General features: G+C 43.4%; 1 protein-coding gene across 7 annotated transcripts in view; it reads left to right on the forward strand.

Moving 5' to 3' along the window:
* The window catches only part of LOC137239451 (clavesin-2-like), a 56,275-nt gene extending 40,123 nt beyond the window's left edge, over positions 1-16,152 (forward strand). For all 7 annotated transcript variants that reach the window (XM_067764771.1, XM_067764767.1, XM_067764766.1 and 4 more), the window contains one exon: positions 15,510-16,152. In XM_067764771.1, the coding sequence (XP_067620872.1) occupies positions 15,510-15,908 (399 nt within the window). In that variant the 3' untranslated portion in view covers positions 15,909-16,152. The remainder of the gene's footprint in view (positions 1-15,509) is intronic.
* Positions 16,153-17,961: the final 1,809 nt, after the last annotated feature.

Raw genomic sequence — 17,961 nt, forward strand, 5'->3', positions numbered from 1 at the left:
CGGGGCCATTCCTGTACTTTTCGGGACTAAGAAGGGATGATTTGGGGAGCCTTTCGGTATCATTTCTGGATGGTTTTCGGGATCTGTACGGGAACCCATAAGGGTAATTTCGGGACCTTTTCGGGACTATTTCTGAATCATTTTGGGACCCCTCCTGGTTCATTTCTGGATGATTTTCGGGATCTGTCCTGGAATTTTAGTATCTTCTTGGAACCCTTCCGGGATCATTTTAGGTCTCTTCGCAACCGGTAGTTCAGCACACATGCCTTTTTAAATTATGAGCTTTTATGGCCGTGGATTTACTGCTAATTATTCGTAATTAAAATTCGGTATGTTTTATCTTCAATCTAACACAGCTTTTTCGTTCTATAATAGTGTAAGGAACTGTTATAACTATAATTACACTTTTTGTAATATTTTAATCAACTAAAACCCGAAAAAGCAACACTATTTTCATCTAAAAAATTCTCTTTAGTTTTAGCTAATTGTAGTTCCACACCTTTGTTCTATGAGTAGTAATTCTTTCACCCCCTTCGTATCAGTTAATTTAATTTAAAAACAAAATGTATTTTTTTAATTCGAAAAAACTGTATTGTACTATTCATGAAAGCGTACCTTTCTGCTTATCTTCTCATTTAGTTCTTTTTTTTTACTAAATTACAAAAATAAAATACATTAGACAAAAATAATTTTTAAACAGATAACTTGATAAGCAGGCTAACGTGAATAGCACATATATTTTATTTTCTCCTTGCGGACGGGGCCGCGGGTAAAGGCTAGTATATTATAAATGGGAAAGTTTGGATGTTAAGATGTTTGGATGTTTAGATGTTTGGATGTTTGGATGTTTGGATGTTTGGATGTTTGTCCAGACGTTTGTCTTTGTGACTCAATAGCGCAAGAACGGCTGGACCGATTTGGATGAAATTTTGCACACATATAGCCAATAGTCTAGAAGGATCTACTAGCTATATATTTTTCAAAAGGGGCGTGGTCCCCGCCCCCTAGGAACAGTTATAATTTAATTATTATATTTTTTCGTCTTTGCGACTGAATCACGCCAGAATGGCTACACGGATTTTGATGAAATTTGGGACACAGACAGTAGTCTACTAGCGAAATTTTTTTCGAACATGGAAAGAGGGGTGGGGGTCCCACGACCCTTCGAGAAATTATTTTTCATAATTTTTACACATTATAACTTTACGTATACTGGCCTTCACCAATATCACAGACTCAAGGGGTCAAATAAGTCGTGGGCTTACAAAGTAAGCAGTGACACCCTCCGCCCGCCCCCCTTTATCTCCCCCTCTGGTGTAAAATCCATAAATTGTTATAACTCAATCTAAATTTTCTCCTAAATCAATAGTTTTTGGTATCTGGTACATACAGAACCAAATCTAGACAATTTTGGAGGAACGATCAGTGGTCCTCTCCTCTACTCCCGCCATCCGCCCTCCATCAATTGTTTTTATTAGCACGCTTTTATTAGCTTTACCTGTATGTTTCTATCTAACTTTTTATTCGCTCCAATGCGCCTGCTGCCTTATTAACATGGTTTTATAATTAGCTTCACCTTATTTGTAACCCCGTAAGGGTCATATCGAGACCCTTCCGGGATCATTTCTGGATGGTTTTCGGGATCGGTCCGGGATTACGCCGGGGTAATTTCGGGACTTTTTCGGGACTATTTCGGGATCATTTTGGGACCCTTCCGGGATCATTTCTGTATAGTTTACGGGATCCGTCCGGGATCCCGTCGGGGTTATTTTCGAATATTTTCGGGACTATTCCGGAATCATTTCGGGACTATTTCGCGATCATTTGGGGACCCTTCCGGCACCATTTCTGGATGGCTTTCGGGATCCGTGCGGGATCTCGTCGGGGTAATATGGGGACTTTTTCGGGATCATTTGAGGGCTCTTCCGGCATCATTTCTGGATGGTTTTCGGGATCCGTCCAGGATATCGTCGGGGTCATTTGGGGACTTTTTCGGGATCATTTGGGGGCTCTTCCGGCATCATTTCTGGATGGTTTTCGGGATCCGTCCGGGATCTCGTCGGGGTCATTTGGGGACTTTTTCGGGATCATTTTGGGGCTCATCCGGCATCATTTCTGGATGGTTTTCGGGATCCGTCCGGGATCCCGTCGGGGTCATTTCGGGACTTTTTCGCGACTAATACGGGATCATTTGGGAACCCTTTCGGCATCATTTCTGGATGGTTTTCGGGATCCGTCCGGGATCCCGTCGGGGTCATTTCGGGACTTTTTCGCGACTAACACGGGATCATTTGGGAACCCTTTCGGCATCATTTCTGGATGGTTTTCGGGATCCGTCCGGGATCCCATTAGGGTAATTTCGGGACTATTAGGGGATCATTTGGGAACCTTTCCGGCATCATTTCTGGATAATTTTCGGGATCCGTCCGGGATGCCGACGAGGTCATTTCGGGACTATTTCGGGATCATTTGGGATACCTACCGGCATCATTTCTGGATGGTTTTTGGGATTCGTCCGAGATCCCGTCGTGGTCCTTTCGGGACTTTTTTTCGACTAATACGGGATCATTTGCGGACCCTTTCGGCATCATTTCTGGATAGTTGTCGGGATCCCGTCACGGTCATTTCGGGACTATTAGGGGATCATTTGAGGACCTTTCCGGCATCATTTCTGTATTGTTTTCGGAATCCTTTCGGGATCCCGCCAGGGTCATTTTGGGACTTTTTTGGGGCTAATACGGGATCATTTGGGGATCCTCTAGGGGTAGTTTCGTGACTTTTTCTGTTTTATTTCGGGATCATTTGGGGACCCTTCCGGCATAATTTCTTGATGGTTTGCCGGATCCATCAGGGTCATTTCGGGACCATTTTGGGATCATTTGGGGACCCTTCCGAGATCATTTCTGGATCCGTCCGGGATGCCGTAGGAGCCATTTCGGGATTTTTTGTTACTTTTCCGGGATAGTTTTTGGACCCTTCCGGGATCATTTCTGGATCTGTGCGGGATCCCATCTGGGTCATTTCCGGACTATTTCGGGATCATTTTGGGATCCTTCCGGAATCATTTCTGTATGGTTTTCGCGATCCGTCGTTGATTCCCTCGGAGCCATTTCGGAACCTTTTCTGGAGTATGTCGGGGTCATTTGGGGACTTTTTCGGGATCATTTGGGGCTCTTCCGGCACCATTTCTGGATGGTTTTCGGGATCCGTGCGGGATCTCGTCGGGGTCATTTGGGGACTTTTTCGGGATAATTTGGGGGCTCTTCCGGCATCATTTCTGGATGGTTTTCGGGATCCGTCCGGGATATCGTCGGGGTCATTTGGGGACTTTTTCGGGATCATTTGGGGGCTCTTCCGGCATCATTTCTGGATGGTTTTCGGGATCCGTCCGGGATCCCATCAGGGTAATTTCGGGACTATTAGGGGATCATTTGTGGACCTTTCCGGCATCATTTCTGGATAATTTTCGGTATCCGTCCGGGATGCCGACGAGGTCATTTCGGGATTATTTCGGGATCATTTGGGATACCTACCGGCATCATTTCTGGATGGTTTTTGGGATTCGTCCGGGATCCCGTCGGGGTCATTTCGGGACTTTTTCTCGACTAATACGGGATCATTTGCGGACCCTTTCGGCATAATTTCTGGATAGTTGTCGGGATCCGTTCGGGATCCCGTCACGGTCATTTCGGAACTATTAGGGGATCATTTGAGGACCTTTCCGGCATCATTTCTGGATAGTTTTTGGAATCCTTTCGGGATCCCGTCAGGGTCATTTCGGGGCTTTTTCGGGATCATTTAAGGATGGCTTTCAGGATTCGTCCGGGAACCCGTCAGGGTAATTTCTGGACTTTTCCGAGACTATTTCGGGATCATTTCGGGACCTTCCCAAGATCATTTCTGGATGGATTTCGGGATTTGTCCGGGATGCCCTCAGGGTCATTTTGGGACTATTAGGTGAGCATTTGAGGACCGTTCCGGCATCACTTCTGGATGGTTTTCGGTATCCGTTCAGATTCCCGTCGGAATAATTGCGGGACTTTTTCGGGATCATTGGGGTCCCTTCCAAAATCATTTCTGGATGGTTTTTGGGATTCGTCCGGCATCCCGTCGGGGTCATTTCGGGACTTTTTCTCGACTAATACGGGATCATTTGCGGGCCCTTTCGGTATCATTTCTGGATAGTTGTCGGGATCCGTTCGGGACTAATACGGGATCATTTGGGAACCCTTCCGGCATCATTTCTGGATGGTTTTCGGGATCCGTCCGGGATCCCGTCGGGGTTATTTTGGAACATTTTCGGGACTATTCCGGAATCATTTCGGGACTATTTCGCGATCATTTGCGGACCCTTCCGGCATCATTTCTGGATGGTTTTCGGGATCCGTGCGGGATCTCGTCGGGGTCATTTGGGGACTTTTTCGGGATCATTTGGGGGCTCTTCCGGCATCATTTCTGGATGGTTTTCGGTATCCGTCCGGGATATCGTCGGGGTCATTTGAGGACTTTTTCGGGATCATTTGGGTGCTCTTCCGGCATCATTTCTGGATGGTTTTCGTTATCCGTCCGGGATCTCGTCGGGGTCATTTGGGGACTTTTTCGGGATCATTTTGGGGCTCATCCGGCATCATTTCTGGATGGTTTTCGGGATCCGTCCGGGATCCCGTCGGGGTCATTTAGGGACTTTTTCGCGACTAATACGGGATCATTTGGGAACCCTTTCGGCATCATTTCTGGATGGTTTTCGGGATCCGTCCGGGATCCCGTCGGGGTTATTTCGGGACTTTTTCGCGACTAATACGGGATCATTTGGGAACCCTTTCGGCATCATTTCTGGATGGTTTTCGTGATCCGTCCGGGATCCCATTAGGGTAATTTCGGGACTATTAGGGGATCATTTGGGAACCTTTCCGGCATCATTTCTGGATAATTTTCGGGATCCGTCCGGGATGCCGACGAGGTCATTTCGGGACTATTTCGGGATCATTTGGGATACCTACCGGCATCGTTTCTGGATGGTTTTTGGGATTCGTCCGGGATCCCGTCCTGGTCCTTTCGGGACTTTTTTTCGACTAATACGGGATCATTTGCGGACCCTTTCGGCATCATTTCTGGATAGTTGTCGGGATCCCGTCACGGTCATTTCGGGACTATTAGGGGATCATTTGAGGACCTTTCCGGCATCATTTCTGTATTGTTTTCGGAATCCTTTCGGGATCCCATCAGGGTCATTTTGGGACTTTTTCGGGGCTAATACAGGATCATTTGGGGATCCTCTAGGGGTCGTTTCGTGACTTTTTCTGTTTTATTTCGGGATCATTTGAGGAACTTTCCGGCATCATTTCTGGATAGTTTTCGGGATCCTTTCGGGGTCCAGTCAGGGTCATTTCGGGACTTTTTCGGGATCATTTAGAGATGGCTTTCAGGATTCGTCCGGGAACCCGTCAGGGTAATTTCTGAACTTTTCCGAGACTATTTCGGGATAATTTTGGGACCTTCCCAAGATCATTTCTGGATGGATTTTGCGATCAGTCCGGGATGCCGTCAGGGTCATTTTGGTATTAGGTGATCATTTGAGGACCTTTCCGGCATCACTTCTGGATGGTTTTCGGTATCCGATCAGGATCCCCTCGGAATCATTGCGGGACTTTTTCGGGATCATTTGGGGTCCCTCCCAAGATCATTTCTGGATGGATTGCGGGATCTGCCCGGGATCCCGTCAGGGTCATTTAGGGGTGCGTTCGAGATCCCGTCAGGGTCATTTCGGGACTTCTTCGGGACTATATCGGGATCATTTCTGGATGGTTTATGGGATCCGTCCATGACCCCTTAAGGGTCATTTCGGGACTATTAGGTGATCATTTGAGGACCTTTCCGGCATCACTTCTAGATGATTTTCGGTATCCGTTCGGGATCCCGTCGGAATCAATGCGGGAATTTTACGGAATCATTTGGGATTCCTTCCGGCATCATTTCTGGATGGTTTTCGGGATTTGTCCGGGATCCCGTCGGGGTTATTTCGGGACCTTTTCAGGGCTAATACGGGATCATTTGGGGATCCTCTAGGGGTCGTTTCGTGACTTTTTCTGTATTATTTCGGGATCATTTTGGGACCCTTTCGGCATAATTTCTTGATGGTTTGCCGGATCCATCAGGGTCATTTCGGGACTATTTTGGGATCATTTGGAGACCCTTCCGAGATAATTTCTGGATCCGTCAGGGATGCCGTAGGAGCCATTTCGGGATTTTTTGTTACTTTTCCGGGATAGTTTTTGCACCCTTCCGGGATCATTTCTGGATCTGTGCGGGATCCCATCTGGGTCAATTCCGGACTATTTCGGGATGATTTTGGAATCCTTCCGGAATCATTTCTGTATGGTTTTCGCGATCCATCGTGGATCCCCTCGGAGCCATTTCGGAACTTTTTCTGGAGTTAGTCGGGATAATTAGGGACCCTTCCTGGATATTTTCTGGATGGTTTTTGAGATCCGCCCGGGAGCCCGTCAGGGTCATTTCGGAACCTTTTCGGTATCATTTTGGAACACCTTCAGGGATCATTTCTGTGTGGTTCTCTGGATACGTCTAGAATCGTGTCGCTCTCATTTCGGGTTTTTTTGGGACTATTCGGGAACTTTTGGAGACCCTTTCGGGGCATTTCTGGATGGTTTTCGGGATCCGTCCGCAATAGCGTTGGGGTCATTTCGTAGCTTTTTCTGGATAATTTCGGGATCATTTGGGATCTTATCAGGTTATCAGCTCATTTAGTCTTTTTTTTACTCAATTACAAAAATAAAATGCATTAGACAGAAAACAAAATTTTTAACAGATAATAAGCAGGCTAACGCGAATAGCCCATATATTTAAAATTTTCCTTGCGGACGGGGCCGCGGGTAAAGGCTAGTTATATTATAAATGGCAAAGTTTGGATGTTTGGATGTTTAGATGTTTGGATGTTTGTCCAGACGTTTGTCTTTGTGACTCAATCACTCAAGAACGGCTGGACGGATTTGGATGAAATTGGCACACATATAGCCAATAGTCCAGAAGGATCTACTAGCTATATATTTTTCAAAAGGGCGGAGGTTCCCGCCCCCCACGAACAGTTATAATTTAATTATTATATTTTTTAGTCATTGCGACTGAATCACGCCAGAACGACTACACGGATTTTGATGAAATTTGGGACACAGACAGTAGTCTACTAGCGAATTTTTTTTCGAACATGGAAAGGGGGTGGCGGTCGCACGACCCCTTCGAGCAATTACTTTTTAATAATTTTTACACATAATAACTTTACGTATACTGGCCTTCACCAATATCACAGACTCAATGGGTCAAATAAGTCGAGGGCTTACAAAGTAAGCAGTGACACCATCCGCTCCCCCCCCCCCCCCCCCTTTTTCTACCCCTCTGGTGTAAAATCATTAAATTGTTATAACTCAATATAAATTTTCTCCTAAATCAATAGTTTTTGGTATCTGGCACATACAGACCGAGATCTGAACAATTTTTGAAAAACGAGCAGCGGTACTTCTCCTCCCGCCATCCGCCATCCATCAATTGTTTTTATTAGCACGCTTTTATTAGCTTTACCTGTATGTTTCGTTGTAACTCTTCATTCGCTCCAACGCGCCTGCTGCCTTATTAAAATTGTTCTACAATTAGCTTCGCCTTATTTGTAATCCCGTTGAGGTCATATCGAGACCCTTCCGGGATCATTTTTGGATGGTTGTCGCGATCCGTCCGGGATCCCGCCGGGGTGATTTCGGGACTTTTTCGGTACTATTTCGGGATAATTTTGCGACCCTTCGGGGATCATTTCTGTATAGTTTTCGGGATCCGTCCGGGATCCCGTCGGGGTTATTTTGAAATATTTTCGGGACTATTCCGGGATTTTTTCACGAACATTTAGGGACCTTTCCGGCAACATTTCTGGATGGGTTTCGGGATCCGTTTGGCATCCAGTCGGGGTATTTTCGGGATCATTTGCCTACCTTTGAGAGATAAATTCTTGATGGTTTCCGGGATCATTACGGGACTTTTTCAGGGTCATTTTGGGTCCCTTCCGCCATCATTTCTGGATGGTTTTCGGGATCCGTCCGGGATCCCGTCGGGGTCATTTCGTGACTTTTTCGGGATCATTTGGGGTCCCTTCCGGCATCATTTCTGGATGGTTTTCGGGATCCAATCGGGATCATTTCGGGACTATTAGGGGATCATTTGAAGACCTTTCCGGCATCATTTCTGCATAGCTTCCGGGATTCGTTGGGGATCATTTCGGGACTATTAGGAGATCATTTGAAGACCTTTCCGGCATCATTTCTGCATAGTTTCCGGGATCCGTCGGGGATCTCGACGGGGTAATTTCGGGATCATTTCTGCATAGTTTCCGGGGTTCGTCCGAGATACCGTCGGGGTCATTTCGGGACTTTTTCTCGACTAATACGGGATCCTTGGGGAACCTTTCGGCATCATTTCTGGATGGATTTCGGTATCCGTCCGGGATCCCGTCAGGGTAATTTCGGAACAATTAGGGGATCATTTGAAGACCTTTCCGGCATAATTTCTGCATAGTTTCCGGGATCCGTACGGGATCTCGACGGGATAATTTCGGGACTATTTCGGAATCATTTCTGCATAGTTTCCGGGGTTCGTCCGAGATACCGGCGGGGTCATTTCGGGACTTTTTCCCGGTTAACACGGGATCATTTGGGGTCCCTTCCAGCATCATTCTAGATGGATTTCGGTATCCGTCGGGGATCCCGTCTTGGTCATTTACGGACTTTTTCTCTACTAATGCGGGATTATTTGGTGCCCCTTTCGGCATCCTTACTCGATGGTTTTCGGGATCCGTCCGGGATCCGCGCGGGATCATTTCGGGACTCTTAGGGGATCATTTGAGGACCTCTCCGGCATCATTTCTGCATAGTTTCCTGGATCCGTCGGGGCTCTCGGCGGGGTAATTTCGGGACTATTTCCGCATCATTTCGGGTACCTACCGGGATCACATCTGGATGGTTTGGTATACGTCCGGGATCCCGTCGCGATCATTTCGGGACTTTTCCGGGATCATTTGGGGTCCCTTCCGGCATCATTTCTGGATGGTTTTCGGGATTCGTCCGGGATCCCGTCGGGCTCATCTTGGGACTTTTTCGGGATCATTTGGGTTCCTTTCCGGCATCATTTCTGGATGGTTTTCGGGATTCATCCGGGATCCCGTCGGGGTCATTTTCGGACTTTTGCGGGATCATTTGGGGTACCTACCGGCATCATTTATGGATGGTTTTCGGGATCCGTCCGGGATCTCGTCGGGGTCATTTTGGGAATTTCTCGGGATCATTTGGGGTCCTTTCCGGCATCATTTCTGGATGGTTTTCGGGATTCGTCCGGGATCCCGTCGGGGTCATTTCGGGACTTTTTCTCGACTAATACGGGATCATTTGGGGACCCTTTCGGCATCATTTCTGGATTGTTTTAGGGATTCATCCGGGATTCCGTCGGGGTCGTTTCAGGACTTTTTCTCGACTAATACGGGATAATTTGGGGACCCTTTCGGCATCATTTCTGGATGGTTTTCGGGATCCGTCCTGGATTCCGTCAGGGTGATTTCGAGACTATTGGGGGATCATTTGAAGACCTTTCTGGCATCATTTCTGGATAGTTTTGGGGATCCGTTCGGGATCCCGACGGGGTCATTTTGGGAATATTTCGGGATCAGTTTGGGGTACCTACCGGCATTATTTCTGAATGGTTTTCGGTATCCGTCCGGGATCCCGTCGGGGTCATTTCGGGACTTTTTCGGAATTTTTTGGGGTTCCTTCCGGCATCATTTCTGGGTGGTTTTGGAGATACCGTCGGGGTAAATTCAGGACTTCTTCGAGATCATTTGGGTCCCGTCCGGCATCATTTCTGGATGGTTTTAGGGATCCCTCCGGGATCCCGTTCGGGTAATTTCGGGACTATTTACCTTCCGGCATCATCTCTATAAAGTTTTCGGGATCCCGTCGCTTCGGGACTTTTTCTCGACTGATACGGGCTCAAATGGGGACCCTTTCGGCATCATTTCTGGATAATCTGCGGTATCCGTCCGGGATCCCGTCAGGGTCATTTCGGGACTATTAGGGGATAATTTGAGGACCTTTCCGGCATCAGTTCTGGAGTTTTCGGGATCCCGTCGGGATCATTTCGGGACTTTTTCGGGGCTATTTCGGGATAATTTGGGGTATTTTCCGACATCATTTCAGTATGGTTTTTGGGATCCATCCGGGATCCCGTCGGGGCCATTTCTTGACTTTTTCGGGATCATTTGGTGTCCCGTCCGGCATAATTTATGGATGGTTTTCGGGATCCGTCAGGAATCCCGTCGGGGCCATTCCTGTACTTTTCGGGACTAAGAAGGGATGATTTGGGGAGCCTTTCGGTATCATTTCTGGATGGTTTTCGGGATCTGTACGGGAACCCATAAGGGTAATTTCGGGACCTTTTCGGGACTATTTCTGAATCATTTTGGGACCCCTCCTGGTTCATTTCTGGATGATTTTCGGGATCTGTCCTGGAATTTTAGTATCTTCTTGGAACCCTTCCGGGATCATTTTAGGTCTCTTCGCAACCGGTAGTTCAGCACACATGCCTTTTTAAATTATGAGCTTTTATGGCCGTGGATTTACTGCTAATTATTCGTAATTAAAATTCGGTATGTTTTATCTTCAATCTAACACAGCTTTTTCGTTCTATAATAGTGTAAGGAACTGTTATAACTATAATTACACTTTTTGTAATATTTTAATCAACTAAAACCCGAAAAAGCAACACTATTTTCATCTAAAAAATTCTCTTTAGTTTTAGCTAATTGTAGTTCCACACCTTTGTTCTATGAGTAGTAATTCTTTCACCCCCTTCGTATCAGTTAATTTAATTTAAAAACAAAATGTATTTTTTTAATTCGAAAAAACTGTATTGTACTATTCATGAAAGCGTACCTTTCTGCTTATCTTCTCATTTAGTTCTTTTTTTTTACTAAATTACAAAAATAAAATACATTAGACAAAAATAATTTTTAAACAGATAACTTGATAAGCAGGCTAACGTGAATAGCACATATATTTTATTTTCTCCTTGCGGACGGGGCCGCGGGTAAAGGCTAGTATTCTATACATTTTTTTTTTTTCATGTGACTAAAATTAGCTTTTATATTTTTAAATACTGTGATGCTGCTTTAAAAAAAATAAATTTTGATAAAATCTGAAGTCAACTCCCCTGCGGCCGGGCCTGGATACCATCATGAAATCACCAGGTGGGATTCTTGTTTTGTGCAATGATGAAAGGAAACAAATTTTCGAACGAAAATCTATTTAAATCATGATGTAAAATAACCAGACAGATGAAATCAATAGTAGAACAACCAAAATTTTACGACCCTCATAATCCGGTCTTGAATTTTAAAGTAATAGGGAGACTTTTCCAGATCAAAAGCGAATACGGCATTTTGGAGCTTATATATGAAGCGTGGAAATTACTTTGTGTTGCGTCGAAAATCTTCACTGACAACGAAGATCGTTAAGAAAACCTTCAAAAAGTCATTCTTGAGTAAAAATTGTTGTTGTGTCGTAGCGATTAAGACACTCCCAAATTATTAAATAAATTATAAAATTAACAAATTGCTTCAAATAAATGTTTTCATACATTTAAAAAAAAGCAATACGGGCAATCCCCGATTAAATCATACAAACCCTCCCCGAAGGTTTATATATATATCTATATATCATACATGCAAGGCGACTGCGACTTAAGCACGATTCCTCCAGAATGTCTGCTGCTTTCTTCACGGTTATATTTTCCGCCTGAAAGACGCTGCAGTAATCTGGTAGCCTGTGGGATCTACATACATATTTCTGGATTGACACGGTGAACAGCTACCATCAATCCATGTAGCTAAATTAAATGGGGGTTACACTGAAATGACAGTCCTTGGTCGGGAAAAATCCCGAGTCGCTCCGGTACATAGAACCGACTGCCTTGGGAAGCGAGTCGCTCCGGTACATAGAACCGACTGAAGGTGCCACAGGGTGGTGTCCTATCCCCACTTTTGTTTAACTTCTACATATCAAAGCCAGAAGGAGTTACTATCGTTTCCTACGCCGATGACTGCTTAATAATGGCCACAGATCGATGAGTTTTGCAACAGAATAAACGGCTACCTCCCTGATCTCTACAGTTTTTTTGCGTTCGTGAAACCTGACATTATCACCGACACCCCACATGACACCAACCATATCTTTTATTGTAATCTGGAACCAACGCCTCTAACACCCCTCTCATGGAATCTCTGGGACTTTTTCCCACAAACTGTGCTATACCAACGCATTTCACAAATACTAACTCTTCTCTATTAGATTTATTTTTTGTCAATGATCTTCATAAAATGATTCACTACACGCAACTATCCGCCTCCTGCTTCTCAAAACACGACCTGATATTCCTAAACTACAACTTCCAAACATCATGTAGGCCAAGTTCGTTCGCGTATCGCGATTACAGAAGTATAGATTATTATTCCCTTGCTGAGTCCGTTGAGTCGGTTGAATGGAGCTTGATTCGTACGTTAACATCGGTTGATGACCAGACAAAGTTTCTGCAGGATAATATAAATAAGTTATTCGATGATCACGTTCCACTAAAAATAAAAACACTTAAATACAAGAATAGCCCTTGGTTCAATGCTACATTAAAACACCTTATCCACCTTCGTAACCAAGCCTACTCACGGTGGAAAAGGTACAAAACAGTCGAAGCGCATAGCTGCTTTAAAACAGCTCGGCTTATTGCAAACAAAGCCATAAGGCTGGCCAAGGCAAATTATTTTAAGTATAAGTTTAGTTCTGCTTTGAATACAAAGGAAAAGTGGAACAAAATCAAACAAATAGGAATTGGTAAGCCCAAAAGTGACCTGTCTCATCCCCCTGATGTCGACATCAACGAAATAAATAATACTTTTGTAAGACTACCAAACTCAGCCGACAATGTGTGTATTGATAACTACTCCGTGCGTGTTAATGTTGACACTAGCCCTTTCGAGTTTGTTTGTGTCGATTATTGTGATGTTATCCAAGCCATACTTTCTGTGAAGTCTAACGCAATGGGGCTTGATGGTATATGTTCAAAGTTTTTAAAAGTCATTCTTCCCAAAATCCTTCCCCACATTACTTACTTGGTCAACTCAATTTTGACGACCGGTGTCTTCCCAATATACTGGAAAGCTGCAAAAGTTATTCCAATCCGTAAACAAAATAATGAGTATCGACCAATAGCCATACTCCCTTTCCTCTCTAAGGTCGTTGAACGTATTCTACATGGGCAAATCGTATCATATGTACATGAATACAAGCTCCTGTCAGATAGTCAGTCCGGTTTCAGGTCAAAGCGGAGCTGTACAACGGCACTATTATCTGTGACAGAAGAAATTCGTGAGCGAGTGGATGAAAGTTACATTGCCTTCTTAACACTTCTTGACCACTCCAAAGCTTTCGATTCTGTAGACCACACTCTGCTCTGTAGGAAGCTGGAAAACCTATTTAACTTCTCTGGTCATGCAGTTGCCCTTATAAGATCATATCTTGGCGATAGGACTCAAGCAGTATGTATAGATGGTGAAAAGTCTGACTTCCTTCATGTCTTAAGAGGCGTCCCTCAAGGCTCTATCCTGGGTCCTCTGTTATTTGTTCTGTACATCAATGACTTACCCGATGTCCTTAAGTATTGTAATGTTCATATCTACGCTGATGATGTGCAGTTATTTACGTGTTGTCCTCGTGATCAAACTAGCTTGTGCATAAGTAACTTAAACCACGATTTGAATCAAATATTTTCATGGGCTGCTATGAATGGCTTATGTATAAACCCGAATAAGTCAAAATGTATTGTTATTCATAGAAGGTCTTTTCCCACTAATGATTTAGAGAATGTAGTGTTCGACAATTCCGTTATAGAATACGTAGATACGGCGAAAAACTTAGGTGTAATTTTTAACAAAACATTGACATGGAAAGACCATATTTTTAGAACGGTTGGGAAAGTGTATGGAATGCTTCGTACACTATGGTTAACACAGTATTTCACGCCTTTGCACATACGACTACTTCTGGCTAAAGCGTACTTAATACCTACGCTACTCCATGGTTGTGTGATTTACTCAAACTGTGACTATCTGTGCAAGAACAAACTAAATGTTGTTTACAACAACATTGCTAGATATGTTTATGGGTTGAAAAGATTTGACCACGTATCTCAACATGCTGAAAGGTTGCTAAACATTTCTTTCGAAAATCTTTTAAAAGTCAAAACACTGTCCTTCCTCCATAAATTGATACACACGAAGGAACCTGACTATCTATATCGTAAGCTTATTTTTCTGCAATCATCAAGATCGGTGCTTCTTCTTAAGCACATCAGATACCGCTCGCTAACCTCTGAGCGCCAATTCTTTGTTACTGCAATACGTCTTTGGAACTCGCTACCTACTAGTCTTCGACTCTTAAGTAATGCTCTGCACTTCAGAAAAGAGCTAACATCATTTTTTAACGACTCTTAAACTGGATCTCAAATTGTTGTTGTTAAAATGTTCATTTCTAAGTCCTTTTCCTTTCTCTGTGTCTTCTTTCTTTGTTTGTTAAATACTATTCAATCTATAACCAGCCAAAGGTTATCATCACTACTGCTGTCTTTTAATATTTATTAACTACTTTTCTTTAGTTTTAAGATTTACATTTACATACATAAATATTTCACTATTGTCCGCTATATTTAATTTAATTTGATTAATCTAATTTATTATTATAAATGTTCAATTTTTATAGCTCATGCTATTCATGACTAGCACTGTTAAATAATTTGTCAAAATTGTTGTGCTAGGAACAAATTTTCAAATAAATACATACATACATACATACATTATGGTCCACCAATGTTGAAACAGCAAGTTTCCTTGGACTCCCGTTAGAGAATATTGATGGCAATTTGTGATCGGTCGTACCTATTGGATGGGTCGAAGCACTGCTACAACAACAACATCAATGGAGCCATCCCTACCTCCGACATAATTTTGGGCCCAATATCTCTTTCGAAGCTCAGGCACGGGACCATGTATTCCGTTTGCCTGATATTACACTGCTTACAACTAATGCCTGGTTTTTCAGTGCGAGTTTAAACTACAGTTAAATTTGACTAGAGTTTAACCCTGCCACTTCGGTCGCTTAAGCTGAGATGAGCAGCTAAATTTTATGTTATCGAACAAAGTGGCAAGGTTAAACTCTGGTCAAATTTAACTGTAGTTTAAACTGGCACTGAAAAACCGGGCATAATTCAACAATTTCCGAGGCGATTTCCTTAGTTCTTATATCAATTGTATACAGATGAAAAAATTTTCTCGCAAAAAAATTATTTATTCTTCTGATTATTTTCTTAGAGAAATATTTCCTAATTTGAGTTTTTCGAATTATTATTTTTTTTTTCAGGACTGTATGCCGGCAAAGTTTAAGGGTATACATTTTATAGGACAACCCTGGTATGTTGATATCGCTTTAACGATGATAAAACCATTTTTGAATGATAAAATAAAAAGGCGCTTCCTTGTGCATGGCACTAATTTAACAACATTACACAATATGATCAGCAAAGATATTTTACCACCCGATTTAGGCGGCGAAGGGCCTGCTATAAATACATTAGACTGGTATCATTATCTCTTAGAATCAAGTCAAAATTTTGAGACTCCAAAATCATATAGGCTTATTGAAGCAACCGTGTACTCGAAAACTTTGGCACAAAACCAACAACAATCAGATGCCGAGAAGGAAAGAAACACATTCGAATCAAATGGAACATTAGTTAAGAGTATTAATCAAATCTCATGACAACGTAAACTTTAAGCTATTAAAAACTATTTAAATGTTTATATCACACATTGTTTAGATGTAATTTGTATGTTAATATTTTTGTAGTGTGTTGGTAGCGTACATGTCTACCAAAACCAAGGTCCTGGGTTCAAGTCCCGGGGAAAGCCTTTTTTCAGAAAATCGAGTCAGAACAAATGCTCGCTTTCTGTTAATGAGGCTCATAGTCTCAATGAGTTTATTAATTTTATAATACAGTTAAGTGTGCGATTAACGCTTAGAAAGCTTTTTATTGACAGGCAAAGATACTTGGATAACCTCCCCCCCCTGGTTAGGGGGTCAGAATATACCCGCGGTAGGTATGCCTGTCGTAAGAGGCGACTAAAATACCAGATTCAAGGGGCTGTGTAGCGCAACCCTTCAGGTTGCCAGCGCAATATACAGCTTCTCCAAACCCAATTGTCAACCTGACCTACCCGCGGCGAATCCTGTTTCACTAACAGACGAGGCTCTGGCGACCCCAAGCTCCTCATGGAACTTGAGGGTGGGGAGGGAGGGATGGCCTGAAGGTTTAATGTGGCCATATCAATCGTTCCCGAGATGGTCGGGCTAGCAACTTAATGATGCTGTGTTACCGGAGCGTACCGGATTTGTATCCGGCAAAGGACCATCACATCGATAACACTCCCCAAAGCCTTCGGAGAGCAACCTTATCGCTACAGCAACAAGAACATATCAGTGTGGATCAGTATTACAGATTGTGAAAATGACTCACCGCGTATATTGCAGCATCCAATAACGAGTTTGTGTTCCTCGTGTCTATCCATTAAGTTAATAAGAACCGAAGACATTTTTGGCTTATTGTAGTCCATAGAGGGCCACAAAGATCGGCTTACTATTTTCGTCTTCAAGCTTTACTATTGTAACCTTGGTTGTGCTGCAATTAGAACATAAAAATACATTTATAACTTTATTATTTGATTGAAATGTATGATCGTAGCTTACCTAAAACCAGCTGTGTAGCTCAAACACTTTGAATGCAGTCTAGCTCCTCTGGTTGCACTTTCTGGGCTCTTTTGATGAATGTGATAGCAACATATGTGCTCATAGTTGAGGACTTTTAAATTACCTGTAACACTTGAGAAGATCAATCTGTACGCTTTTCATCATTTGCTTTATCATTGTGTTACTTTAAACCCCCCCCCCCCCCCCCCCCCTTAGCCTCGTCTTCGGCCGTTACCTTTGCCACTGTGTAAAACGTTGTTGGCTTTACAAATGGCAATATGACAGGCCAGGCAATGACCATTGTTGTTGCGTTGAGCAGTAATCAGTCATTTTTAGGGAAGACAAAGGCACTACAACGGTCTTCTTGGAACCCTCGCTGCTGATTGTGTTGCTCAACGAACGACAAAGCCCAATTACATAGTTTTGCAGGGAACTTAGTTCAGGCATACATTGCAACATACCAGCAACTCGCGGTGTCAAGCGCTATTTTGAAGTCGAAAAAAGATGACGTACGTCAGTCTTTTGCAGTATACGCTAGATAGAACCTAAAACGCAACGTTAAGCAAGCTGATTCCACGGTTTACGGCATCGTCTCAATTTACAGTCTGGAGGTAGGCCACCTAACTCGTCCGACCATATTTTGCATGGGAGCTGATACCTGAACTTTATGAACACTGCGCCTTCCTATTTGAATAACTCGACGGGTAGTCCGTCGTTACCCGGCGCCTTTTTATTCTTTAATTTATTTATTTGCTTCTTCGGAGAATTCCGTTGGAAGATCAAGATAATATAAACAAAGTGTGAAAGGAGGCTGCTAAGACCGTTACATTTTTTGCTGAGAAGCTTTTCACGGCAGAAATGCACTTCCGGGGGCTGACCGCATTCATACAAATTGTTTGAACTCTATTTGATGTAAATCTCTGGAACATGGACCACCGAAGCCAGCTACTATTTCCATTAAATTCGCTCTAGTTTTTGGCTGTATCCAGCACTTAAAAGTTGTCAAGCCTTATATTTCGGGACCGATTTTATATGTGGAGGTCAACACCAAAATGAAACATTTATACAA

The sequence above is a fragment of the Eurosta solidaginis genome, chromosome 2 (genome assembly GCF_040869045.1).
Source record: "Eurosta solidaginis isolate ZX-2024a chromosome 2, ASM4086904v1, whole genome shotgun sequence".
In the NCBI taxonomy this organism is placed as follows: domain Eukaryota; kingdom Metazoa; phylum Arthropoda; class Insecta; order Diptera; family Tephritidae; genus Eurosta; species Eurosta solidaginis.